Source organism: Andrena cerasifolii, chromosome 3 (genome assembly GCF_050908995.1).
Source record: "Andrena cerasifolii isolate SP2316 chromosome 3, iyAndCera1_principal, whole genome shotgun sequence".
NCBI lineage: Eukaryota > Metazoa > Arthropoda > Insecta > Hymenoptera > Andrenidae > Andrena > Andrena cerasifolii.
This window is the reverse complement of record NC_135120.1, coordinates 16949626-16977535: the sequence shown is the minus strand read 5'-3', so window position 1 is coordinate 16977535 and position 27910 is coordinate 16949626. Positions and strand designations below refer to the sequence as shown.

General features: G+C 42.2%; 2 protein-coding genes and 2 long non-coding RNA genes across 10 annotated transcripts in view; 3 read left to right on the top strand and 1 right to left on the bottom strand.

The window, feature by feature from the left end:
* The window catches only part of LOC143366682 (lysosomal acid glucosylceramidase-like), a 61983-nt gene that overhangs the window by 29485 nt on the left and 4588 nt on the right, over positions 1-27910 (top strand). The window contains exons 1-2 of one of the 2 annotated variants that reach the window (XM_076807931.1): positions 25635-25643; positions 25907-25969. In XM_076807931.1, the coding sequence (XP_076664046.1) occupies positions 25927-25969 (43 nt within the window). In that variant the 5' untranslated portion in view covers positions 25635-25643; positions 25907-25926. Of the gene's footprint in view, positions 1-25634; positions 25644-25906; positions 25970-27910 lie in introns of those variants that run through there. The other variant, XM_076807929.1, reaches the window with a different exon arrangement.
* Positions 162-16341, bottom strand: LOC143366696 (uncharacterized). Of its 6 annotated transcripts, XM_076807967.1 has the most exons (5): positions 8476-8729; positions 7879-8033; positions 7568-7695; positions 4027-4128; positions 162-3943 (listed from the first exon to the last, which is right to left on the bottom strand). In XM_076807967.1, the coding sequence occupies exons 1-5, from the start codon at positions 8644-8646 to the stop codon at positions 3906-3908; spliced, it is 594 nt and encodes a 197-aa protein (XP_076664082.1). In that variant the 5' UTR covers positions 8647-8729; the 3' UTR covers positions 162-3905. The 6 variants fall into 6 exon arrangements, 1 of the variants encoding a protein (XP_076664082.1); XR_013084792.1 differs by having other exon boundaries at positions 162-649; positions 721-7695; positions 7923-8033; XR_013084796.1 differs by lacking the exon at positions 8476-8729 and adding an exon at positions 16070-16341 and having other exon boundaries at positions 162-649; positions 721-8033.
* Positions 10428-11199, top strand: LOC143366697 (uncharacterized). Its single transcript, XR_013084797.1, has 3 exons — positions 10428-10582; positions 10796-10879; positions 11006-11199. It is a non-coding gene; the product is annotated as an uncharacterized LOC143366697 (long non-coding RNA).
* Positions 20575-20779, top strand: LOC143367196 (uncharacterized). The gene is made up of 2 exons (XR_013085001.1): positions 20575-20638; positions 20669-20779. It is a non-coding gene; the product is annotated as an uncharacterized LOC143367196 (long non-coding RNA).

Below are 27910 nucleotides of genomic sequence, written 5' to 3'. Positions count from 1 at the left end.
TCTTTAACACCTTGACCGGCTGTGAAATCGTATGAAATGGTAGCAGAACATTGTAGAACGGTATTGAGGCAAAAAATGCGTCCAAGCATAGCAAAGTACGTGTGAAATGGGCGCTTAACGAGGAATCTCTGAATGCTTCTATCGCAACAAATATATCGCGCTTGTTTAACGGAAAAATTCAACTTTATTCGACCGAGCTAAATTATTGGACGGAAACGAAAGTTCAATTCGGATGGAGAATTTACTGCGCACCGCAGCGGTGAGCGTAACGGTCCGAACTCCCGAGCAAGCGGAGCCGAAATGTCGTCGTAATCAATGGCCACGTTTCGTCTTTCATCGGGACAGTAGGAATATCCATGCCAGGACTGGATCGCGGTGGCCCCGATTTAAATTTATCCGACGAAAATTCGTTTCCGCGAGTTTCCGTTTTTGGTCCAACAGGGGCAGAGGGAGAAGAAAGAGGAAGCAGAAATAACCTGTCCCCGGAAGAACAGTTACCTGTACTTGAGTAACGAGTACTTGCGTTGAAATGAATCGTTCGAGTCCAGTTCAGAGGGATTCTCGGGTCCGCTCGTGCGATGCAGGTAACAACGAATCTGCAATTTTATTCCTGGAATTTTCCAGCGCCTTTCGCTACTGCGTTCGTCTCCTGGCGCGAATCAAAGCAAGTAAATCGCCCTTGCTTCCATCGGGTAGGGAAAAGAAGCTGCAAGTACTTACGTTGCAGTCATCCTCGACAAGCGTCCGAATACTACCTACACCGCGTTCCACTTAAGAGCGTACCAACGCCCCTACCGAATTGCGACCGATCCGCGCAGCTCCCACGGATCTGGCACACGCGATTGGTCGTAGCACTTTCGCGATTGGTCGCAGCACTTTGCCTGCCGGTTTACTACCAATCAACAGTGTATCCCTGCGGGAAACGAGTACGCTCTAATGTGGAACGCAGTGTATGCAACCGGCGCACCTCGCGTTTCTGATAGGTACTTTCAACGTGAAGTGTTCCTTTCTTTCTCGAAGCCCGGGCGACAAAGCGTGCGCATTACATTCTGTTGCAATTGGAACGACACCATCGCCGTTGCGTTATTGCCAAATGGCTGGGGCATCCGTATTCTTGCTGTTACTTTACTACGAAATCATTAGATCAGTTATTAGAATCCGAGTCGAAACGCCGTTGCATTTTTCGTTCGTCCGTTCAATCCTGGTGGTCATAAAGCTTCGTTACCAAATCCGCACGACTGTTTCGCAGTTCGCGTGGCAACACGGGTGCAGTGGCTCGCTTCTGCGCGATATTTGTTATGCGCGTTAATCCCATTCTTACCAATTATTTGTCGTACCTGCAACTGTTTCGAAAATTACACAGCTAAGTCCGTGATGAAAAAGCGATTTATCGCGCGGTTACTTTCTCTACTTCAGCTAATTCTCGTGGAAAAGATTGCATTATTTACAGGGGTTTCAATTAAGGAGGTTCGATACCTCACTTGCGGGCGGCGAGAGGGGTAAGCCTATGCTTATACATGGGAGCTCTGCAGTGATACCAATCTTAGATAAAAAAAAATTATGTAGACAAAAATGTTATTTACATGTCTGTTCCTGATAAAATTATTACTACATATTTTGTTTTGGAATTCAATTAAACAAAAAGTATGTTTAATGCAGTTAGAAATATAATATTTTCATTAAAAGTAGCGCAAAATATGCGAGCGAAATGCGGCAACGTCGCTTTGCGTCCATCTTTTATTCTCTTTCCACTTTACACTTGTGGCGTCCCTTTGCGCGTTCGTACTGGTTCGCAACAAATTACTAAATACATGTTTACAGCTTGGTAGCGTTTTTACAAATTTTTACTGCATCCTTTGTACAAGTATACACTGTATAGATGACTACCTGGCGTACAGCGTTGCCACGTTTCAAACAGTTCCTTCAGGCAGGTCCAAAAATACGAGAACATTGCTGTCTATTTATTCAATTATCTAATAAACCGCACAGTGCATGTCGGATTTTCTTTTTTAGAAATTCACAGGAATATTTAAGCTTTTCATTGCAACATTTTTCAGAACTTTCTCACTATTTTTAAGGACTCTGTGTAACATTTTATAGAAATTTTATCGCTTCTCCCGTAACAGCCTGTGTATAAGAGCGCAACTTTGATTTCAATTTTTTCATAAACCGTGCTGTCAATCGACTTGAAATTTTAACACGATGCGGACTACACTTTGGACATTCGATCAAAACACTTTTCAAAGATTTCTCATTATTTTTGCTCCGGTATCGAACCCGCTTCAAGCGTGTAAAATCTCAGCGTATTAGAATTTCAACACTAACTTTCGCGCGTTTATTTGTAAACCGATTATTGTAGATCTACTACCTAGGGCATCCTCGAGGAGTACACTCCCCCGCATTTCTACGGCACGCTTTACCTCTTTTTCAACGAAATCCGCAGGCCCGGACTATAAACCGGATTCGTGGACGCCAAAATCTACCTCGAAACAGTATCCCATAATTTGCATGTGCGGCATACATTTATGCGCGTGCATTTCTCCGTTGCGTGCATGCGGTCACGCGTCAACAGTAGGTACACAAAACCATTCGTTTTTAGATTAATATTGCGTTTCATCATACGTCGTAATGACTACGTCGAAAAATTTCGTGAATAATAAAATCACTGGAAACGGTGAACGGCAAACAAGAATTAAATGGAGGCTGTGATATAAAATATTTCAATTACGTACTGATATTTTCTCCGTTTCTTTGTCGCGCGTATTTATACGATTATTGTCTGTCCTCGTTAATTTTTATGGCCTTTTCCATTTTCATTGAGGACATTGTGACAAACGTTACAACGAATATTATTGCAGTAACACTTTTTGTCACCGTCAACCCTATAAGTACTTATCGGCGTCGTTTGTTTAAACCATTGCGATGGCTGTCTAAGTTATCCCCATAAAAAACTTGAAAAAAAGTAAAAAAATTACGCCAAGCACGTGAAATCGAATAAATCACACAAAACAGAAGATAATAAAAAAGTAAGAAAGTACAAATTTATTCTTAACGTTGATTTCTCATCTGCATTTAAATATCGTTAGCTACGAATACGTGGCACCTGTCTGCCTGTTTCTGCATTTTAAATTACGCATGACTCAGAAAGGTTTTAGGTTCATTACGCCAATGGTATGATTAGCTGCCGCGGTTATCGTTCGTGCAATTTCCACGAGAGCTTCTCGAATTAGTTCTCTCGCAAAATATGGTGGAAGAAAGGTGAGGTACGCACGGAAGGTGTCCCGTACAGATTCCTCGAAGATACGTGAAAAGTTGAGGGAATGCGATACGATATCCCGCGCATATTGGCCAAGAAAATAAAGAAACTCCTTGGACGCGATAGCCCTCGTGGAGAAAATGTTCCGAGGTATCATCGGACCGACTATTACCAGCAAAACGGGCAAACTTGGAATCCCTCGATACCGATTGTTACAAGCTTATAAACTGTCCGGTCGAGGATCGAACGTACGAAACGAGCAAAGCTGGTCGGGTTCCATCGGGTTTCGTGCACAACATAGAAACGAAACGACGCGACCGAACTGCCGCAACCTGGCTCCCGTTAACGTTACCCTACCCTTACGAAGGGCTATTTGTTGTCCACCTGCTGAGGAAAGCTTTGCCCCTTTCATGAAAGCACACCCCGCTATCGCGCATCTCCATCCTTCCTCCCCATCCGCTGCTGCTCACCCTAACAGCTGTAAATAAAGCTGACCGATGCCGATAATAACGACCTTGCACTTTCCTTTTCCTTATCGCACTTTGTTCAGCGCCACGTACCCTAATTCACTGGCAAATTAGTAAACCAGCACACGTGCTTCGAGTTCCAACGCAATCGCCGCGGAGCGATTACCTACTGCGCTTCGCCGCTAGCAGTTATGCATTTTTCCAAGCATGATTTCAGCTTCTAAAAACCCGTCCACCTTTTCTTTAAACGATACGTACAAACTCGCTCTTCGTTCGCTTTTCACCCGAGAGAAATATAGGCACGAGCATGGGAAGAACGTTGATTGTCCCCTAAGTTATGCAAAAGGGACCATCTATCCGATCCCAACGTACACCCACGCTGTTTGTACGGCGAAATAGGAAAAGCTGTGAAAGCAGACACACTTACGACGCTAACGAAAGTAACCCGGGAATACGCGGGCTTGCAATTTTCCAGAAACTCCAAGCGACTTTCTCAGACTTTGCTCCTAGAAGCGGCTATGGCTCGTAGCGCGACCTTATTACAACCTCGCGCTGTACAGTGTACATACACCTTTAATCCCCGTTTGCTTATGCAATAAATTTCAACGAAACGCAAGCGGCGTAACTTAACGTATCAATTTGCACGACGATTCTGCAATATACGTATGCTTTAAACGCTTTAAGCAATTGCGAAGTAGCGCGCGCAGGAACAGTAGGTATGCAAGTTGTTCGCAACTTTGCTCGTATTTGAATGGCTTCCGCGTTACTTCTCCGCGACCGCAGAGTCCAGAGGAGAAGGGCGAGGACTTGCGAGCTTGATTCACGGCAACACTCGTTCATAGAAAAGTCGAAGTACCGAGGAACTCGGAAGTTCGATCGGTTCGAGGGGATTCGACTGACAAACGCGCCGCGATCAATCAAGCGTCATTCAACTACCATAATGAAATAAAATGCGACGAGCGGGAGTTTTTTTTCTACCGGCAAAGGGGCGAGTTACATACGTCAACGATTTGGCTCGCTGAATGGCCATTCAATGATTTTTAACGAACAACGGAATGGAGAGGAAAACGCAAATTCCCCCCAAAGCAGCGCGTCTCCCTCTACTTGGTTTGTCTATTCACGGCATGTCGTACGGAGACAAATCAATGGTGTAATTAGAGCAGGGGTGTTCTCAGTCGATTTCATTGTAAATTTAGTTACGATTAGCTGTCACTGATAGTTCTACCCTGTGCTTTTTTCCTTCCTCGCTGCGAGCGGCCTGCGGTCCCGGGTAGGCCGCCCGTTAAGGGACTAGGCAGCCGAGAAATCGATTTTTTATTGCGCTTCCCGAAAGTACTATCCTTTCTGAATAAAATGCCGCTTGGTTTATAGTAAAATTCGCAAAATTGTAGATTTGGCAGCTAAAAACGTGAAGCGGCAACCTATAGCGTCGCCTTTACCCAGAAACGCGTTTTTCTCGAATATTTTGTTCTCTTCATTTTTTCCTGACTGCGAACGAATTGAGGTTCAGATAGACTTGGAAAAAATTTCAGGACGTGTAAAACATGTGCCATTTCGGGGCAAACCTCTTATAGTGTCCGTAAAAATACGAGATTTTCATAAAAAAATTAGGAAGTCGCCGGATTTGTGCAGCGCACAAACAATGATGGTTTGGGTTAAAAAAATTTGGTGACTTCTTAATTTTTTTTATGGAAATCTCGAATTTTTACGGACACTGCAAGAGGTTTGCCCCGAAATGGCACGTGTTTTACACATCCTGTAATTTTTTCCAAGTCGATCTGAACCTCAATTCGTTCGCAGTCAGGAAAAAATGAAGACAAAAAAATATTCGGGAAAAACGCGTTTAAAGTTTCTGGGCAAAGGCGACGCTATAGGTTGCCGCTTCACGTTTCTAGCTGCCAAATCTACAATTTAGCGAATTTTACTGTAAACCAAGCGGCATTTTATTCAGAAAAGATAGTACTTTCGGAAAATGCTAGGTAAAATACCTAAAAAATTTGACAAATTTGGGGCCTCTTTCGTATAATTTTTTAACTATAAAAGATATCGGAATGCAATTTACGCCGAAAAATGAGGAGAAATTATTCCCATTTTACAAGTTCGCGCGAGCGCGGGTTGCATGATAAAACGCTGACCCTGTATACAGAGTACCATCGAATGCTTCTCCTAGCTCTGAATCTGTTGCGACAAAAGTAAGCAAAAGTCATCGATGCTGGATGCGTGCTCGGTGCATCCGCTATTGGAAAAAGCGCGAAGAAAATGAACTCAGAACGAGAAGAAGAGAAAGGAACACGTAGCGGTGAACAGAAAGCACGCGTGCAACGGCAGGGTACTGCGTGGGATTTTCACGGCGGGGATGCGGATAAAAAAGGCAACAAAGGTATGGAAATAATGGTCCAAGGCAGAGTAGACTATTCTACCTATGTGCGGCAGGGCTGCTGGTGCTTCTTCATTTTTTTTTCTCGAAACAGGGAGCGGAAGTGTAAGTGTATACGCCGGAAGTAAATTCTTGTTGGCATGAAAGGAGTTGAGAAACGGCCTGAAAAAGCTCAATTTAGCTGCAACTTTCACGGTCCCCGAATTCGTATGAAAATTATTTCTCGTTAAAGCTACCGGCCATTAAAAATAAACAGTAAGCCATTGCCTGCGTAAGAAGCCGTGCAATTAAACCACACCACGCTTCCAGGCGGTTACTGATGGCTCTTTAGTCTTTACGGTACGAATTCAGCTAACCAACAGAGTTTCAGAGTTCCAGTTAAAAAGACTTGGCCAACGATTACTCAGTTGCTTCGCGCCGAAAGCTTTACGTTTACGGAGTACGTTATTTCACACTACTTTGAATTACAACGGTCGGGACAGAGAATGGTTCGTTGCAAGTCTGCGGTGAACTTTCCAAACAGTGGATAGCTTTCGAGGCGAGAGCTTTGAAAAACAATTGAACCAGAAACAGTTCAGGAACGCGTTGATAAATTTCGCGAAACACCGATGTAAATATCGCACGGTGCAACGGCATACTTATTAGCATGCGTCTCATACATATATGTATACATAATGCTTCGCTTGAACGCGAAGCTGCATCTTCCGATTCGGCCCCGGCCGTTTCCAAGAGAAGTCGTTATGCAAATTTCCCGCCAGTATCAACAACGATCGTAAATCGCGGTTAGAAACGTTTTAACTTTGGATAGAAACAGGGCGACCTTCCCTTAAATGCTTAAACACGAAGCTTGAATTGTAACGAGTAGGTCGCGGGTACATTGACAAATCCCTTTAAATTTCACCAAGCCGAAGTCGTGGAAATAAGAGTCGAATGTATCCCGTATCATAATGGGCGTAATGGTTCGAGAGAAGCGGGAAGGGTGAAGGAGAAACAAGTAGGGGGATGAATATGCGTTTCAAATAAACATTTCTCACAAGTCCTCTAATAGCTATGTGTCCCCGGTCCTCTTTGCTTTGTGCACCATGCCCTCGGCCCTTTAAGTTCTTTCTTATAGAAATACCACAGAGCTTTAAGTCCTGCGGAGCATGTTTCGTTACAAGTAAGGCACCTGCGAGTCTAGCCGTCGAGGGTTTTCATGCCAGCCCTGCGGGACGGTAACAAAGCGATATCACGGCCGACTCTATAATCACCGAACATTATTCTTATTATCTCTGTTTCCCGTGGCGAACGCAAATTAAGCTGTAAAACTTTGAAAGAAGGTACTACTCACCCGTTAAATATGCTCGCTCCGCGCGCTCCTATTACGTTGATTAATTATTCGATCGTTCTCATTTACACGTTGAACTTCGCGTCACTCGTTCTTTTTTGAAATTTAAAGGCATTCGCGAATAGAGCCACAGTAGATACCTCGAGAACGATAAGCTTTAGAAGATCGTTGCAGACAGGCTTCTAGTACACGCCTCGCTTTCCAATACGCAGGAGCGTGGAGACGTACGAGTAAAACTGTGCTGGAACGCGTTTCCCACCGAGAAACACTATAAATACAAAATGCAGGTATGCAAACCGTAGCGGAAACATGGCAAAGTCGGATGACAGGGCGGAGTAAAACTTTGCATTTTAAGAGACGAGTAGCGTATTGAAATTCCTAAAATACTGCAGCCACCTTATCACGCTGAACTCGGTTCGACGTACATACGTATATATGTATGTGTACATACTTGATGATGCGTGCAAGGCCGCATGGATGCAACCGTTTCCTCACCTTCTCATCAAATTCATCCACTTTTTTCCCTCTGTTAGCATCTCCGTTCCAGCGGTGATCACCTACCGAGATGAATGGCCGTCGCAAATGCTCGCTGGGATGTTCTCTAATCTGAAGGGAAAATCGGATTATTCTTGATAGCGTGCTCTGGAAGTAGTTTACCTCTGCAGTAGGTTGCGGAGAAATTACGAAGATCAGTGGGGGGATGGGAGGAGGTCAGAAGTTAAGATGGAAACAATCAGAGGGAGCCCAAAGGATTTCCCGTTTTCGCGCGAGGCTGCGAGGAAGTTTGACGGAGGCGAATGTCGCGTTCGCTTCGACAATTTGCTCTCTATACAGTTCGGATTTCGATGTAATCCAGAGGGTTGGCGAACGTTTGACCACGCGCCCATCTAACCACTCGCCATTACCTCGAGTGGGCTCGCGACAAACTTCGATCGTTACCGGTGGTTTGTTTTCGCTCGCAACTCGCCCGGGCATTCCTTATTATCAGAGTTTCGAGATTTCAGCTCGCTCTCATTACGGATTCAGCGCGAATCGCTACGCCACTTACGCCCAATACCTTCCCTCGGTACGCTCCAGCTTCCAAAGGTAATCCAATTATCTCGCGATAATTACTCCGGGGCTGGCTGCAACGCGACGATGCATCCTCCTTGTCTCCGTCCGATGTCGCGTTACTTCTTCTATCTAACAATAAGAAGGAACGGTACGCTTTCCTTTTCATCGGTCAGATGCTCCTCGCCATTCTCATGCATTCAGAGAGGATGCTGCACTACTTTCCACCCCGCTGGAACTGCGCAGTACGTCTACTTACTTCTGAAAAAAACTTTAATGCAGTTGCGTACAGGACGCGCTGTCGAAATTGAGGCAGTTAGGGCAACAACGGACTAACCAACATTTTTTTTCGAAATTGAGTTAGTAGTAATAATATAGGGGAGGGTGGGGACAAACGTGACGGCGTCATGAAAGTAACACCTAGTCCGTTGTTGCTCTGACTGCCCCCAATTATAGTTTAGAAGCTGTGACCTAACTATTACAGCAGTAAAGCGTAGGTACGTTGCTGTAAAATGGACTGAATACATATGTTGAAGCCAAGATAACACGAGGCGCATTTACAACTCTAGATATGTTTAGATAGGCTCATAGGAAAATGATCCCAAATCAGAATAAAAATTAATGTACGATTGCATTACTTTCTACTGTTATTGAGAAAAATGCGCTTGCAATTGGGACGAGTTTATACTCCGTTTAAGATTTTCTACGCTACGTTCCGTACATTTACCTTGACATACATTCATCTACGACAGCGTCGCACAGTGGTCGGAACGTGGAAAAAAAACCCTAAATTACGAAAGTCGGATTTTTAGGTATCGATTATTATTTTCTGGTAGCCAATGAATCAATGTATCTTGCTATGATAATGGATATATGTTTTTCTCTTTAATACGGAAGAAAATGCATCTGAAGTAGACCTTTCGTATTCTAGCGGGATTCTGAGAGATTTCTAACCAAAGTTTAGACATTTTTCTTTCAATTTTAGGGACATTTCTAATCAAATATTTTACGTATTATAAACGTGTATAGTATCAGCTTATGCATGACGTAAATACTTTTCAAAAATATACAACCGAAATCATGTTTTCGAGCCTTAAAGAAAGGTACGTATAATTTGAGGTTGTAACTGCTTTCTTGTAGGCCTACAAAAAAAGCTACGCGTTCCTACGTTCTCTTGATGATATATTTTGAAAGTAGATACCATCACATAACTGTCCTGCAAAAATCAGCTGCTACTTCTTGCAACTTTAGCTGATATTAATGTTTAAAGTGTGAGAACGCATGAAATTTCGGGGGGTACCGCAGGACTCCCGAGTAGATTCGGGGCTCTTCGCTGCGCGTTTCGAATGATTTTCGTGCTTGTAGAAAATTGTTACTCTCATAGGAATGCATTCCAACAAAACGATTTATCACCATGTCAAATGTGTATATTGCAAATCATGTGATATTCATAAAAGGAAACTCGAAGCCACGCAATAAAAAGAATCGTTAGTAATACCTGTGAAGGCTCTCGTGACACGAAAGCAACAAGTATAAACTATAAAACAGTGTTTTTATTTATAGCTTTAAAGATTTCTTTCATCTTATATCGAAATTAATAAATCCTATAATTTACGGCTTGATTGCGGGTCACGGTTTATTTCAGGTTTATTACTAAAGACATTTGGTCACGTGTACGTGCTCGTTCGCCGCCTAATCCTCAACTGCTGCGAGCTAACTTTTCTACGTATGTAAAAATGCTGAAGTTATGAGTGTTTTCCACTTCTCCTCTATGCGTCCCACCACTGTGCGTCGCCGAAATGTAACAAGCGTTCTCAACGATGCTATTAGACGATTATATAACTTCCAATGGATAAATGTCTTTCCCTATTTCTTTTGCAGTAATGAATCCCTACTATGAGTCATCTTGCCCCGCGATGGGCGAAATTTCAGCGATAATGGTGCAAGAAGATAACGTAGGTTGTATAAAAGCGCCGTAAATTTCTGCAGTCGGAACAACTAGCTTCGAACTCGCGACGACAGTACCTAAGTAAAATAAAAAGAAAATGAACCAACGAAGCATTGTGCTCGCCGTTCTATTCTGCGCAGTTTTCTGCTTCGCGTCGGTAAGGATCCTACAGCCACTGTATTAAATTGATTATCTAACACCTGGGCATGTGAGAAAAAAGCAATGCTATTTTTCCTACCCTCCCAATGTTTTGCATTCGAGTTGTTTTCACAAGTACAGTTTGCGCGACACATATCCTCTACCGTAATTTTCTGTTTATCTCACCTGTCGTCTGTGGTGGTAACTACAATCTGACAACGCAATGGAACAGCTGGTGGACGTCGAAGCAGCCGCAGTACAAGTTAAAACACCCGACCGCGATCTGTCACCATCGGCCAGTGCTCAGTCCGACGACGTAAGTGTAAATTATTGCTACTCGGTACAATATCATATCGAGATGTTTTAACCATTGTATAACGCAATTTATATAAAAGGAGTAGGATACCAGGGTAATAGTTAACTAAATTTCCTATGTTTTTAGTTCTTCCGGCAAGTGCTACCGCTTATGATAGGTCTCTTCCACGAACCAGTAACTCCACGACTAGTTCTGAAGTTTTTGATAAAATTCGGCGAATCGCTTCTGAACAATGGAATTGTTCAGTAAATAACTGTAACTGTGTCATATTCGGGCTGTTTAAAATTAAGTAAAATACAAATGTGTGGTGCATAGCAGAACTCGGCGTTTCCTTGCGAACCGTGCGTTCATTTTCACTTCGTTCCCTGCTGGCGGCGACTCCAGTTTCCTATACATAGGTACGCGCGAAATTAAAATCACTCCTGGGACCAACCGCGAGAAAAGCTCTCGATTTCCCGATGTCTCGACGACTTCCACCTCGGGCTTTAACTCTCACCTCCGGTGGAACAAGTTTCTACAATTAGTAGCGAGAAAGTTTCTTAGCGGAACGTACCTACATATGTATCCCGCCGACCTGGGAAAACTTTGAAACTCCTCGGTGACGCGCCTCTGAAAGTTGCGTATAGATATAGGAAGGAAATTATAGTCCAAGTAAAAGCTTTTTAAATATAAGCGAGTTTAAACGCGGCACCGCTTAGCGAGGACGAACGAAAACACAAATGACGCGGCAACGCGAAGCCGTCGGAAATATATAAAGTCGAAAGTACGAAGAGGAGGGGCAATGAATAAAATATTCGGCGCAACCACTTTTCTGAACGAAGGCACTGCACGTTGTCGAGTCTACTACTGCCCGATGCAAGCTCCTGGACAACGTTAGGTATACGCAGAAGTGCGAGATTCCTCCAGCAGCTGATCGATCGATTGCAGAATGTTATGTACTCGTAGAATCGCATGTGGGTAGGTATTTCTTGCGCGACGCATTCAACGTTTCCGCCGAAATTCCGAACACGACGACAATTTCGAACATAGCGCACCCCGCGACATTTCGCAAATATACGTTCCCAACTATTGCGGACAGAATAGAAATAGGAAACGGAACGTTTCGCCGTTCAATGCGCGAATTGTTCTGGGGAACGGGACTAAATCGTTGGACGTGGGAAAAATACAATCTCGTCTTATGGCGAATCGTAAACGCGTACTGTACAACTGTCGCGGGAATGCGCGAAAGTTGCGTAGCGAAAGGTCCATTCAATCGGATCGTCCTGGTTATCTAACATTAGGAGTAGGTATGTTAGGGTAACTCGGGGTAATATTGTAGGGGACAAGGTTTCACAGGGTTTAAGCATAATCAATAATGTTTATTAATATAAGTAAAGGCAGTGTAAGTCCCACCAAATACTCTCTATACACAGACAACGTCTATAGCCTCGCAACTCTACACAACCGTCTACAACTCTCGACGCTATGTCTGCTTTCTTTGCACCCTCAACGCACTCTCCTTTCGCCGTCACCTGCATAGACATGGATAGACGGAGCAGAAGCTGGGACTATCGGCGAGGGGAAGGGTAGGCTTGGAGTTGCACGCACTGATGTGATTGGCTAAGGTATTCACATGTACATTAAACTTTTTAACTAAAGTGAAGAAATATTCGTTAATTTAAATAGATCAAGAACGATTACATTGGTTCAAAATATACAACTGAGATTCTATAAGCAAAGTAAGGCCTTGAGAATGTTTCAAGAGAAATTAGAAATTGGGGCTATGTTGCGCGTGCAAAGAGCAGTTATGCTTTCCACCAATCAGAAGCGATCACGAAAATCACGGATCACTGTGAAAAATCACCGTGATTGGGAATGAACGTGATCGGATCACTCGTGATTCACAAATCACGGTTCTAGCCAAAACTACCCACCACGCTTTCTCTTTTGCTCTCACTCTCTCCCCCACGCTCGTTGCCAAGTCAAACCTCTTCCAATGTCATCGAACGATCGTTTGTTCTCGCGCGACCCAAACCGACAAACCGGCAACCCTGCCCATGGCCTGCTCTGTGTCAAAGAGGATAAGATAGAGTAGAAGCAGAAATATGCGATGTAAGCGACACCTGTCTGTCCGGGCTCAATATTATTCAGTTTGCGGGTAGCAGAGTGGGAGGTGAAGAAGCCAAGCCAAACGTGACGCCTGGTTGTAGCCATTGGTAGCCATTTGTAGCTGTTTGTAGGGGGCTTGGGATATTCGTTGATTTAAAAGTGAAGGAAGTGTAAAAAATTATTCGTTGTCACGTTAAAGGATGTCATAGATCACAAGCCAAAGACAAAAATCAACACTTTTTCTCAGAGCCTGCGAATTTATTGATGTACGTATAATGATTTCAACCAATAACCTAACTTTCGATGTTATTAAATAATGAAGTTTATGGAATTAGTATCAATAAAGAAATCTCTTTTCACCTTCAATTACTTCCTTATACTTCTACTTTATGTATAATTTTAAAAATTAATTTAACTTTATTTATTATGTATTATTTATATATGTAATGTGATGTATGTAATATGTTTGTAATGTTCATAATGTAATTCACCGTTAATAAATTTTAACATTATATCAAATTTACAGTTCTTTTCATTATTTCTGCTTTAATTAATATTTTAATTCATTCATTTCTAACTTTAAATGTGACTGGGTAAAAACTACTTGTTGCAAAAAGTGGGTCCATGAAGACTGCGTAGAGATTCGGGACTGTTTATTTTGTTAGAAATAGCTTTGTTTCAAATATATTTTACGTTTCACTAAGTTCAAATGTTTGTTATTAGTTACTAATAGCTTGAATAATTTAAAATATTGTTGATTCTGAAAAATTTCAGTGATTAGTTCGCACTTCATAGCTTGTGGCATATTTACCCACCACTTTGGTAATATGCCACTTTCGAGGACTTTTGTATTTGTACGTTTCTCATTGAACTATAAAAGTTACATATCTTTACTTATTAGTCAATATACAGAATTAGTTACACTTTCATATGGTTTTATCTATTTCCCTGTATCTACTTATACCAGTGAGATATCGCGTTTCAAAGTTAACTGTGGCATATCACCCCGAGTTACCCTAACAGTTTCGTAACTAATAAAGGTCGCTTAAAACGGTACCTACATAATTCTGCGCAAGTAATCACGCCCCTTCTCGGTGGCAAGCATAGCGCCACGATTAGCAAAGATAGCGGCGTCAGTTTTATTGATTTCTCTGGAAAGTGAAATAAAAATTTCTACGATGTGATACCTAACTGCATCGAAGGAAGCGGGTATATTGTGCACATAGAAGGCGAAGGGCGGAACGCTCGCATATGGACGGATGCGGAACTTAGGTATACGTATAGTTGAGCGTGCTATCTGCTATTCGTTGGCCGCTCTTTTGTATTCAGTAGTCGGTATTCAGTGGCGAGTCGATGGCTGCTGTGTTTGGCCAGGATTTTGACGTTGATGACGAGGGATGATAGATGCGTCCTGCATCCATTACGAAAAGTTGGGCCAGAGAGATCGAGAGGCAGAACGTTACGCGATTGCTGATGCCGTTTCGCGGAACCTCCACAACCAACGGGATATGCACATACATACGTTCCTCCGCTCTTTCTCCGCCTTCAACTTTATACAATAGACGTCGCTAAAAATTCCATGTTATATTCCCCTTGGTCCCTTTTCTGCCAGTAACGCCGCGCCGCGCCGTCGAGCGTGATACACTTGTTTACCCCCTGCGCGAAACTACCCTATTTCCCCCCCCCCCCAATATAACGCTGGCACAGATGTACGGTGGGGGTTAGGGAGACATGAATAATCCTCATTTCATGGACCAAGTGCTCCTTACTAATTGCCTTATCGTTCGAATACTTACTACACACGTATCTCTAGCGTGTGCGTTTTCGTTACCACTGATTCGCTAGATAAATAAATAACAGAGTGGAAACGCGCGTGATTATTTCGCCGAGATGCAGGAGAAATAGGGGCATAACGCGTGGCGGGAATCTAACGAAACAAATTGAATTTCACCTGCTCTCATCTAAATTGCTCGAAAGTGTTGCCCTATTGCAATCCGGAATAATTATCTCCACAGAGACAAACAGCTTCTGTTTCCATATTTACGCACTCGTGCGATTCCTTCGTTCCCCTGTTCGGTACCCGCAACTTGTTTGTCATTTTAGCGTTTCGTTTCTACGATTGAAGCTCGCGAAAGCAATGGTCGTCGCGCGTAGACTTCTTTCAACTGAAAAGCCACTTCCAAGTGGCGGATTTTAAGCTCCCCTTCGAAGGTGGAGGCAAGCAACAAAGCTGCTTTGCGATGCATCGATATTTGTAAAGTTCCCAACCAACAAGTTTAATGGAGTCTGGATCGCGAGAGCTCGTGCGTGATAAGGCTAAACGAAAGGGACAAGTTGGAGACATGGAACGGATCCGAAGAGAGTTCCTGTGCAAACGCAAAGGACTCTGAGAAAGGGCGACTCAAACTGTCTAAGGAGCTTTAACGCTTCCCCCAGAGATGAAATAAAGTGAAGCAGACGCATTAGTAGCGCGTCGCTTATCGATTTTGCGTGCAAGGTGTAAGGTATGTTAAATGCGACTCGAGCCACCCACCTAATTTAAATGAAAAACCCTTCCGACGTTAACCCTGCTCCGATTGTTTTATACCGGTCGCCTCGTAGCTGTCATCTTCTACTTGGGTTGTGAATTTTATCATTTCAAAGAACGAATCATCGTTCTCGCAGCTTTCAAAACTCCATCTTCCTCTTCCGTGTGACAGGGTGCAAGTTACAAAGACCGAGTGCAGGTTGAACGGTGAAATTTTTAACGCGAAATCGCGTGCACCCCATTTCTTAAACATCCTGTAGAGTGTAGACCGTAGGCAGTAACTTGGGCCACGTTCCGCGTAATTGATGCAATTCATATTCATAAGCCGGAATCAGAAATGGCGAAGTAGGGTGGCTGGCGATGATGAATCCGAATATATCGGAAGCAGTGAAATAACGGAGTCTTACGTTGAATGCGCGAAACGAACAGGAAGGGACGATAATTTCTGGGCGGTAGGGAGGGGGGAAAAAGGACAGTACGTTATTACGTGTCTACAGTATCTAGTCACTGGTAAATATGAATGGCTTTAATATTCCGTAAGCACGAAGGCGCCACTTTTTAAAGTTCATGCATACCTCGGACGTGACCGGAAAATATTACAAAGCCCTGCGGAAGCCCGCCGAAAGGAAGTAGACCTCTATGCCAGATAAGAAGCTGCGCGTCTCCCTCGACTCTTTACTCCGCGATCTTTGCCATTTCCATCCCACCTTTCCTCGTCGTCACCTTTTTCTAATTCACCAGTATTACAATCACACGATCATCTCGCGACCGCGTCGCGCATCGTTTTTCGAAACATCTGACAGAGCGAATTTTTTAAACGTGCACGCTGTACTATCGCTATCACACATACCGGTTCCTAATAAAAATAAAAAAAATATACATAATAGCGTATTACGTACTACCTGAAAATCGTAGCTGTATTTAAATGGTACGAGTATCTTGCGATTACTTATCGCGTATCGGTTGAATTTTTCAAGTATTCTCCGCGTGTGACGTAAACGTGGATAGGTATTTAAAGCATTGCATTTATGCTTTCTCTTGCGAAGGGAAATTCACTTACCCTTTACTGTTAAGGCATATCGATCGACGTAAATGCGGGGCCAAATTATTCCGAGGAACAATGCCTATCCGCTTATGTGGGAATTGCGTAGGGTAAGACTGATCGTGTCTAAATATTAGGTATGTATGACGATTACGAGGCCGCGGGTATACAGCTTCGTTCGTGCAGCTATGCAAATCCGTTTGAATAGGGCCTCGTCCGAGATGACCAGCACACGCGGCAGCAACGAGATTTTTCAACGTCCCGAACAAATTGCGCGGGATAACGATCTCAAAATTAAATTCTCCATCGGGCTAGGGGTTACGCGGATAATGAGTTCCGCAGTATGCCGAACTTTACTTAATAAAAGAACTGTTCTTACCAGCACCAGGGAAAAGTGCAAAGAATAGCGCATACTATCCACCTGCTAGCATTCTTTTTCTTTATATATATATATATATATATATATAAAACTCGTGCACGCGATTACATGGTGCACTTTCGACAAACTCGGTGACCCAAGGTTCACTTTATATTAGCTCGCCAACCCAAGGCTTCGGCCTTAGCTAGCGTCTGTCTTGCTTTTCACTGAAGCGAATCCTCTTAATAAACGGACAGTACTGCTTATTGGCTTTCGCGCGACAACGCGATCGGAATCTTCGACGACGTACGTATAATCGAATAACGAACTCGAGGATCGCGAATACTTTCGTTGCGGATGACCGTCTTCCACGTAATACGATGCTCTGCAAATGGGTGCAACGAACGTTGCCACGGTGCGGTCTCGTTGGCTGGAATGGTTCGTTTGTCGAAAGCGCAACGGTTACCGCCAACTATAAAGTACTATATAAATCACCAGATGCGCAATAAATCAACGGCTGTCATTTGCGAAATTGATGAACAGCGAAATATACTTTCAGCTTTTGAGCTTATCTTCGTCGTATCCATTCGGTTGTTCCTCTTCGATTCGTGCTAAACGACACATGAAGTAATAAATAAATAAATTTCAGTCGTCAGTTATGGAGCCGGTAACTTTTAATTAGACTAATTAGAGAAAGCGTCGCGATGAATGAACCGGCCCGAAACACGAATCGCTCACTCTTGAGACAGTCCGTGCGTATTTATATATTTAATAGGAGCCTGACCAGCGCGGCGGCCCCCGCCTTAATTCAAAGCAATTTACATTTCACATGCTCGCAGGAGCGGGGCTGGCTTAGCGCTGCCATTTGTCTTGGTTGAATTTAATTTCAGCTTGGCCAAGTAAAGTGGCACTTATTCTTACAAACACCAGCGGACATTCGAGCACCATTCCAGAGTAGTCGAGAGTAGTCATCGTGCACGGTCGTTGTCTACCCCTTGGCATTTTATTTGTCCCGGTATTTACGCCTCGTCGGGCAGCTTCGGTAGATACATTCGGTGATCGACACGCAGCCAAGGTACGAAAAAGGTTAACGAGCAACGCTAGATTGTCCCATGCATAAGTAATACGGTCTTTTCGTGAATCGGGGAATAAATCAATACCTAGAACGAACACGAGTCCAGCAATTTGCTTACTTCATTATTCGGTTCGAGTCGAAAGGAACGGAAGTAATGCGATAAAGCTTGCCATACGTGGAGGAGAAGCTATTGATGCGCAGGCATAACAGCGCCGAAGATGATTTCAAAAATTTTGCTGAGGCAGCTACAACGTTACGAGGGTGTCACAAGATATACGTCATGTAGATATTTCACGAGGTAAATTAAAATCGCTCCGGGCCTTGAAAACGTACTCGGAACGCTTACTTTGAAATATGAATGTGTATCGGGCGATGTAGCAGGAATTAACTGTTCCCAACAGGATAAGTGTTTACGCTTGTAAAATGTAAAAAGAGCAGTTGCTACCATTTAAATGCAGTTGATAACGATATATACCTAGGGTAGATGCACCATTTGTGGCCACCTTAAGGTATTGTACCAGTTTTGGCTACTTCTTAAAAAATATAATATTTTTCCGTGTAAGCAATAAATATAACCTTATATTTCTGGCGGTATACTGAACTAAATATTTATGATGTGAAATTCGCCACATAATAATGATCTGCAAGCAGTTTAAAAATAAGATAATTATACACATGGCCGCAAACGATACACCTACCCTATGCGTAATTATTGCTGGGAAAATTCACGAAACGCGAAGGGTCTGAATGGAGCGATAGGTTTAACATTCTGCCCCGAAAGTGTTGCGCTAGCGGCTAGACCGCAAGCGGCAGTTTTCTCTTTCCAAAGGGTTGAAATATAACAAATCTCTTGTCGTCCATTCTTAGAACGAACGGGCGTCATACGTTAAAATTAACGGAGCAAGATGAAAAGGAGAAGGGACATTTGAATGCAAACGGCGAACCCCCGTCAGACACTCGACGTTTCAGCGGAACACCAGGACAACGTTTGATTAGCATTTTCATGGCATCCCAAAAGTTTCGAGTTCTTAGAAAATTCGAGATTACAAATTTTCATTAAAAACTTTCGACACCGATTTGCATAAGTATTCGTTGTTGTCTCGCACGCCGTGCCGCAGACTATGGGGCACTAAACTTCCCCACATCCCTTCGATCTCGCCTTCTTATCACTTATCTACAACCTACGTAGTCGAATTAATACCAAGCTAACAAACTTTGAAACTTCATACTTGGATAAAATGATTATTATTCCACGGCGACGTAAATTCGCTTGATTTTAGGTCGCCTTTACCCTCCATTTTCCTATCATTAGCAAACACGTCTCGGATTTCATATTAAAACAGTGTAGCCGGCACAGCGAAGGCTTTACAGATCCGAACGGTTCGTGCAAGCAAATCAGATCAGCAATTTCTGCCCACGTCACTGGACCATTAATTGCTTGGGAAAGTATCGATAGAAGTATGTTAACCTGACAGAAGTGTATTGACGAATGTGTCGTCGTTCGTTTCAAACGACTCACACGCGTATATATAGATTACGTACTTATGTAACACAAATCAGTTTTTGTGTACTTGGAAAAGAACAAAGAGTGAAGTTTGCAGTGGAATGTCAGCGGAGTCAAAGCAAATATCGACGTGCGTTTGGAAAAGTAGAGCGTTTCAATTTTCTTACGAAAAGGAGCACGTTTCAATTTTCTTACGAAAAGTAGCACGTTTCAATTTTCTTACGAAAAGTAGCACGTTTCAATTTTCTTACGAAAAGTAGCACGTTTCAATTTTCTTAGGAACAGTAGCACTTTTGCCTTCGTTCTCACGAAAACTATCACGTTTCGGTTTTCGCTGCGAAAACTAGCACGTTTGAGCGGTTTGCCACGAAAAATAGCACGTTTCGTCTTTCGCTGCGAAAACTAGCACGTTAGAGCGGTTTGCCACGAAAATTAGCATGTTCGGGTTTACCCCGCGTTCGCAATTCCCCCGCTCTCCCTTACTTGAATTATGTAGATTAAAATTTTCATACGTGTTGTCCTTTGGAGATTAGATGGAATTATTATTTATTAAACAATATTTTCAACAGTTGATGTTGCGAGGAGCTACGTCTATAGTATAGCCGATGGTCAGGGTTTCTCCCTACAAACAGCGTTCATCATCTGGCGGACACTTGGTTTGCCGTCCTCATCCATAAACTCAGGACTTTTATTAAACACAGTTGTAAGCCTGAGTGTGGCTATTAGCGCAGCCAATTTGGAAGGTTCTGAGGGATTAGGATAGCAACCACATGCGCGTTTAATTGCAGCCGCGCGATCACCACACCAAGGCCCAAAGTCCGCGCGTCGCGTATACCTGCATTTTTCACCGGTTTCCAACACGCGGGAGGGACTTAGATAGGACTCACCACTGTTTTTAATGACACCCCTCCATCACTCAGTTGTCTTCGACACTCTTCCTGGAACCACCACTATTTCGACAAGTTCAAGGAAAAGGGAAATTTTAGTCTTCCTGCGAGCGACCACGACACCAGGAGACGAGAACTCAAACACTTGCATTCATAGTCACGGTACTCTAGAACTCATTATTCACTAGAATTGTACACGTCAATAGCAATCATTGTATAATCCAAAACGTGCTATTCTTCGTGGCCAAACCAGATAATATGTTAATTTTCGCCGTAAAGTCCCAAATGTGCTATTCTTCGTGGCGAAGCAGTCAAATGTACTATTCTTCGTGGCGAAGCAGTCAAATGTGTTAGTCTTCGCGGCGGAAGACCAAACGTGCTAATATTCGTCAGAAACTATGGAACGTGTTTCTTTTCGTGGCAAACCGAAACGTGCTACTTTTCCTAAGAAAATTGAAACGTGCTACTTTTCGTAACGCACGTCGATATGAAGCCGGGTATTTTACATTCCCAACGTTACCAACTTCGTAAAGCAGACACACACAAGTTCCTTTGCGATGCATGCGGTCATGCAATCTTTACACATGACAAATCTAATGGAATGTCAACACGAACCATTCGCACTCCCAGCTGTGTTTTTGGCCATTATCGAACAGCAGGCAGGCTTTCCCGATCCGTGTTGCAAATGAAGATTCCTGCACAACGAGTCGCGCTACTGTTTTCTGCCTGCTTGTGCGTCACAAGTATTTCGAAGGACATCCAACGCGTCTAGATAACGTTCTTCAGGGGGAATTATTCATTCCTTAATAGTTGCAATTTGACGAATTCCAATGACAATATCACTTCCTGGAAATACATTTGCCTGCATTAGCATGAAACGTTACATCGGATATGTGTAGCAACACACTTTTAAAGTCTATAAATATGAAGCGGAAATGAGATTGACAACTCCTGGTATCACTACTACGTCCTCGCGGTTAGTCTGTTTGCTGATGAGAACCAATTATAACTGCCCTCGTTATTTGATTTATAAAACTGATTTTGCGTTGCTGCTGCATACTGAAATAAATTGACGACCATCCGGGGGCATTCTGCAGGTTCTTCATCGCGCGACTGAACCGCGTAATAACGTGGCAGAGCGCGCGGCAAATGTAGAAACTCGGATGAGCTACTTAGTCTGGGCTGGAGAGAGAGAAGGTCTCCTCTTGCGGCTGGTTTACGGTCACAACTTCTGCAGGGAATGAATATTTTTTTATCCCAGAGAATAATGTTATCGCCAGTTTACGCGCACAGTGTCGAGGGGGGGAATTGGTTTCCTGGAGCGGGTTGTTTGGCTAGTGCGCTCTCAGAAGTTGGGCCCCTTTCACGGATCATATCATTTGATTCGAGCCTAACTCGTAACGCGCGTGTTCCGTGCCGCGCCGCGTATCGCAGGGTGACTCTTTGATTTATTAAAGCCCACGGTTCCTCCTCGTTCGTATCGTATCCACTTATCGAGCTGTCCCTGTCCCTGTCCCCGAACGATCTGTTTAACGTGCGCATAAAAGCGTCCTCGTACTTTCTCTGCCCCAGGGGCAAGTAATTTCCAAGGGATTTCGCCGTCTGTTCGCACCACTGCTTCCGAGAGGGAACCAATCACCCTGCCGAACTGTCCTCGCGATCTTGCTGCCCGATTTATCTATGATCCACCTATAGAATCCCCGTCCCCGCACTACGTTCTCTCGATTACGGGTCGTTAAATGCGCCGCATAATTCCTCGCGAGACAAAGGTCCTTCCTTTCATACCTCTCAACATAGGCCACTCTAGCTTTGCTGGGTTTACGGATGTATTCCTTTTTCCTTTAAGGGGTCATGCTCAGTCAGGAGGCCGAAAAGAGGGTGGTCTTTGGAAATTTTTTACTCAGAAGCTATAACACATTTCTCAAAAAATCTTTTTTTCTTTTAAAGATTGCAGATAGTACTGTGCACCGTAATTTTTTTATTTAAAAATATTTACCAGTAATTAAGTTATTGTCCATCACTCGAAGGTTCTCTGAAAAACAGGCTTCTGCGGTGACCACTGCTGCTCGAAAGTCGAGCATCTAAAATAAAAAATTCAAAAGAATTTACTTATTATATTATATTATCTAGTATTTGAACGAAGGATTTTTTTATCCGATGCTTAGTTTTCTTTTAATTGACGAAAATCAGGAACGATTTATGATAAAAATTGAAACTTTTACTTTAAACATCAGCCATTTTTTCCCAAATCAATATTTCGAAGAAACCTTCTTTCAAATACTAGATAATATAATATAATAAGTAAATTCTTTTGAATTTTTTATTTCAGATGATCGACTTTCGAGCAGCAGTGGTCACCGCAGAAGCCTTTATTTTTAGAGAACCTTCGAGTGATGGACAATAACTTAGTTATTGCTAAATATTTTTAAATAAAAAAAATACGATGCACGGTACTAGATGCAATCCTTAAAAGGAAAAAAGATTTTTTGAGAAATGTGTTATAGCTTTTGAGTAAAAAATTTCCAAAGACCACCCTTTTTTCGGCCTCCTGACTGAGCATGGCCCCTTAAATTCAAAACCCAATGTCGAGAGATCTATAGTTCAGTTTCGTTTCTTTGACTTCGTTAAAGAAAAAGTAAGTGCGCTTTATTGTTACCATTCCCGCTATTATCTCTAGCGGGAAGTTCCCTTTACACGTAGCATACGTAACAGCGTATGTACATAATTTTTCTGCGGAGGACAAGCATTCGATACGTGGCAAACCAGGTTTCGACAGTTCTCTTATATTTTAGATTTACAAACAGACATCTCTTCTGGAAGACAGTAGTGTATGATAAAATATTATGCCGCTTACAACTCAGCGTATTTATGACTTAAGGTGAATGTCCCAATCTCTGCTCATTTAAGAGGTAGGGGAGACCGGGGCTAGTTGTTACATTTTTCAGTTCTTTTATTTTTTATTTTTTTTTGCATTCCATATTCAATACTATCAATGACTCTCGCTTAAAGTACGCTCTTTCCTCTACCGATGACCGCTAGCGCATGTAATTAAACGAAAACCATGACTTTGAAACAAGCCATTTTGAAGGTCGAGACATGTTGTATCAACGTGCCCCGAGTAGGGGCTAGTTGTTACACAATACGGGGCAAGTTGTTACAGGATTGAATTTTACGAAACGAGGCTTATTATGAGTAACATGATGACGTTTTCTTGGACAAAAGTAAATTTATTAATGGTAAGAATCTATTACAATAAATATACAATAAAAAATCTATTTTAAAAATAATAAAAAAACTACTGAAATCAGTTGCACTAATTATCGTCGTCCGTTTCATACGGGGACACGTGTCTATTATTACTGGTGGTTTTATTTTCCATCTGCCTTTTCATTACTGTATGTTTTTTTTATTTTTATATCATCAGTTTCCTTTTTAAAACTTTTTAATAAAATCCTTTAAGGGTTAAATTAATAAATTAATTACTAAATACAATGTACCAACATGCCCCTTTCCCTCTGTAACAGCATGCCCCTTTTCGTATGTAACAACATGCTCCTTGTCTTGTGTAACAATGTCTCCCCTAACTCGTCATAAAGGTGTAAAATATTTGTTTGCGATCAAAATTTGCAGAGTAATTGATTAATTATTTAATGATAAGTCAACCGATTCAAAAACTATGTAAGAAAGATATTTCAAGATGTTTAACTATTAGTAATTTGTAATTAAATATATAATGCTCTAAATGTCCGTATTTCTGCTGATAAAAAATAGCGATGTATGTATTGACCCAAGCTCGTGCAACACTCGCGTAAATGTTTAAATAATTTAGAATTATTTTCTTGCAACTATAGTACAAACGTAACGCATATAATAATAAGAAAAATACGAAATGATCAGAAATTGGGACATTCACCTTAGTTCAAGTTTTATCTCGGACTGTTCGCAGTCATTATTTTTACCCTGACATTCTCGAAATTCTCGTGGATTGAAGCCTCTCGTGGATTGCCTCTCTAATACAGGATTTTTGGCTGCGTGTCCGTTTTACTCGAGAATTTCCTTTGAATCTCGGCAGTTCTGTCGGTCGCTCTGGCGAAACATGAAGTTTATGCCACTATTGAAATCAATCGAATGGTTAGCTGTCCAACTAGCCTGGGCATCGTTCTTTCACTACCCTATGCCGAACATGTCTCTTTCGAATGTTTTATATTTATCCGCGCACTGTTGATCCAAGTGGACCGTTCAAGTTCATTTCAGTGGATAATTTTAGCTCTGCATCAGCAGTACGACATCTTTAGTTTAACTTACGTGTCAAGTTTGTTAATACTTTTATACCGAATATTTTTGTGCTCGGGTGTTTGAACAGTTGCGTTCGAACTGTACTAAAAAATACGCCAAAACCTTATTCATTCGCGCTGTATCTTATACTCTAATGCAGGGATTCGATACCATGTCTGAAAAGAGTCTGTACAGAAACATTTCCCCGTTTCACCCTGTAACTACATATATCAAGCCTAAAATTTTTATCACTTATAGACATTATATAAAATTGATAAATATTTAACAGAATATAGCCCGTCGAGGTTTCGATGAAAAAGAAATATGTCTTGTCTACCGCATTGTTATTTTTTCGAACAAAGGCACCCGAGCAGCGCATTGTTCGCGCAAAGGTGCGATTTCACGTAAATCGTTAAAATTGCTTTGGAAACAAAACTTCGATGCGTTTCCTTTTTATCCGCCGTTTAACGCGCCCCGACTTTCATGAAAAACCGAAACAATTAACTTCGTCAAAACCGATACAATACTGACATGCGAGCAGAGAATCTATAGGAACCTCGGTCTTTTGTAACTTACCTCGATCAATAGACTTCCGTAAATTCCATTTAATTTGAACTTTCAACGCGAACGGGCTTTAATCAATTAATTATGCAAGCAACTTACAAAAAAAAATCAACGAACATGCAACGCGAATGAATTGGAAAAGTTTCAATTCATCTGCTTTTAATATTGTTGGTACTCCGTCTGTCCTAATAATTTAAACTTATCTAATATTTACGCGACAAGTGATATCGTGTTTGACATTATTCTTGTCAGGTGAATCTCCTTAAAATGTCAAAAGTGTGTCCATAAGAATAAAGTGAGAAATATAAAAGTGCACTTGTGCTATAGCGGATGAATCATCGCAGCACTCGCTTTAGTTTAGCGATCGACATTTTCTATTTAAAGCGAACAACGCGTTATATTCTAGGTTTGTCTAGTTTTGACAACGAGAGAGATCCCCTCAAGGTAATGGGCATAAAAAGTCACATATCATAGGATCCCGTGACTTATAACGAATTATTACTCCGTATTGTTTGCTTGTAATTCTTTGCGTCATAGTACCTACATAGCATCGTGCGTGTTTAAGTCACGAACAAACTATTTACATACCTACTAAATGATTTCAAATAGCCTGTTTGGTAGAGCTTAGTTGTATATTTGCCATCCTATACCACGCGATACCACCATGTACGTACTGCTTATTTTACGATCACTTAATCTTGTTTCAGTTCTCACCAACAATCGAAGCATGTGGAAGGCACTCCTGGTTATATCCTTCTTCGCTGCCACAGGTAAAAATAAAGTTATATCATATTTCACAAACTCAAGATTCCCTGGCCAGAAGACATGGTTATCTGTAAAAGTGTAAACCCAATGTCAACGCTGATTGTAACAACTGTTGCGAAACTGGCGCTAGTAAATGTATTAATCTATATTATATAATACTAGTCAGCCGCTATTCTGCCCCAGGCTATTAAATGAATTTCAGGTGTCGTTGTCCTTTGTAGCCTTCTTGCGTGTTCCGATGTTGAATTCTTAATACGTTATCAATAAATCACAGGTAACGCGAACGATTGCGTGCCTCGCAGTTTCGGTCCCAACGAAATCGTATGCGTTTGCAATGCTACCTATCGCGACGCTACACCAGACAATAAACCGACGGTCCCTGAAGAAGGAACCTTCTACTGGTACGTGTCGACCAAAAAGGGACTCAGAATGCACATGTGCAAGTCCTCCTTCAGTTCCTGTGGGCTCTTTCTCGGTCCGACCTTAACAATAAGGTAGCACGAAACAGTATCAAGCGATTCTCGGTTACGGAGGTGCCTTTACCGATTCTACGGGCATAAATATAAAGAAGCTTAGCCCAGCTACTCGAGACCAACTGATTCGATAATATAATAATGCTTTAATTGTTTCAAACGTGGTGATAGTGTTGAATTCTATTCCTCCGTGCTATTGCTGCTTATACAAAATCTGTAATTCGAGTAGGCAGTTGCGTTACCCTAAACGCAAGTCCATGTAACCGACAGAATTTCATTATCTGTAGGGCGTACTACGGTCCCGAGAAAGGAAGTAGATACTCGTTAGGTCGCGTTCCAATTGGCGGTACCGATTTTTCGACAAGACCTTACACCTACGATAACGTCTCAGACGATACCTTGTTCGAACACTTCGCACTTGCTCAAGAAGAGTAGGATTATAACAGGGGTGCACAGGGAGCCGTTTTTAGCGCCTAGCTGCGAGCAACCAGCCGAGCGTCCAACAGCCGAAATACATATACTTACGCTACGCGCCTATGAGCACGCACCTACGCTACTGCAGTTCTCCTCACCGATTCTAACCTTAGCAACGGGACAGGCGGGTTGCTCGCAGCTAGGCGCTAAAAACGGCTCCCTGTGCACCCCTGGATTATAAGATACCGTTCATACAGGAGGCTATGAAATTGAATCCTGACACGAAGTTAGTCAGTGCCGCGTGGTCACCACCATTATGGATGAAAACTAACGACGGAATCAACGGCTTTGGTAAAACAATTTGAAACATTCTCCCGCTAACAACAAGTCCTTCTGCAGACGTAGACCTCGAACTTTTAATGATTCAATTCAAGTCTCTCGTTTCGCAACGTTTAGACTTCTGCGGTTGTGTAATCGATGTGATACAAAATAACAGATAGATTCAGTTCCTTCACATTTTCTACTTGGACCACTTTCATAATCACCGGTACATTTAACGTCCGTATAGCTTGCAGATCTATCAGCGTTACGATTTTATTGCTTATTTGCGCCCGGGTTGCAGGCCAGCACCCGAATTGTTGTAAAGGATGATTTACCTAAATATAATAAAATTTAATTGCATAACTTACGACATCCCTGTGTACTTCTCGAATCGACGTGTTCGAAAATTATTTGCAAACAAATCTAAATGTCGTCTGGCTAAAATAGCGATAGTTGTGGTCGAACAGAGAAACTAATTACGCTCAATGGAATAACAAAATGAGTATTTGACTGTTTATTCTTTACAAATATTAAAATACAGTTTTTATACCTTTATTTTATTTATTCACTTTTGTATTCATTTACTTTGCTAATCGTCAGCAGGTGCCACACTTTTTGTTTGGTGTGTTCTTTACTTGGTGAGTGTAAACAAATTAAATGAGTAAATACTTTTAAACTATATATACGCACAGGAATGAATAACGACAAAAATAATTTTGCTTAGCTGGAATCGCATTT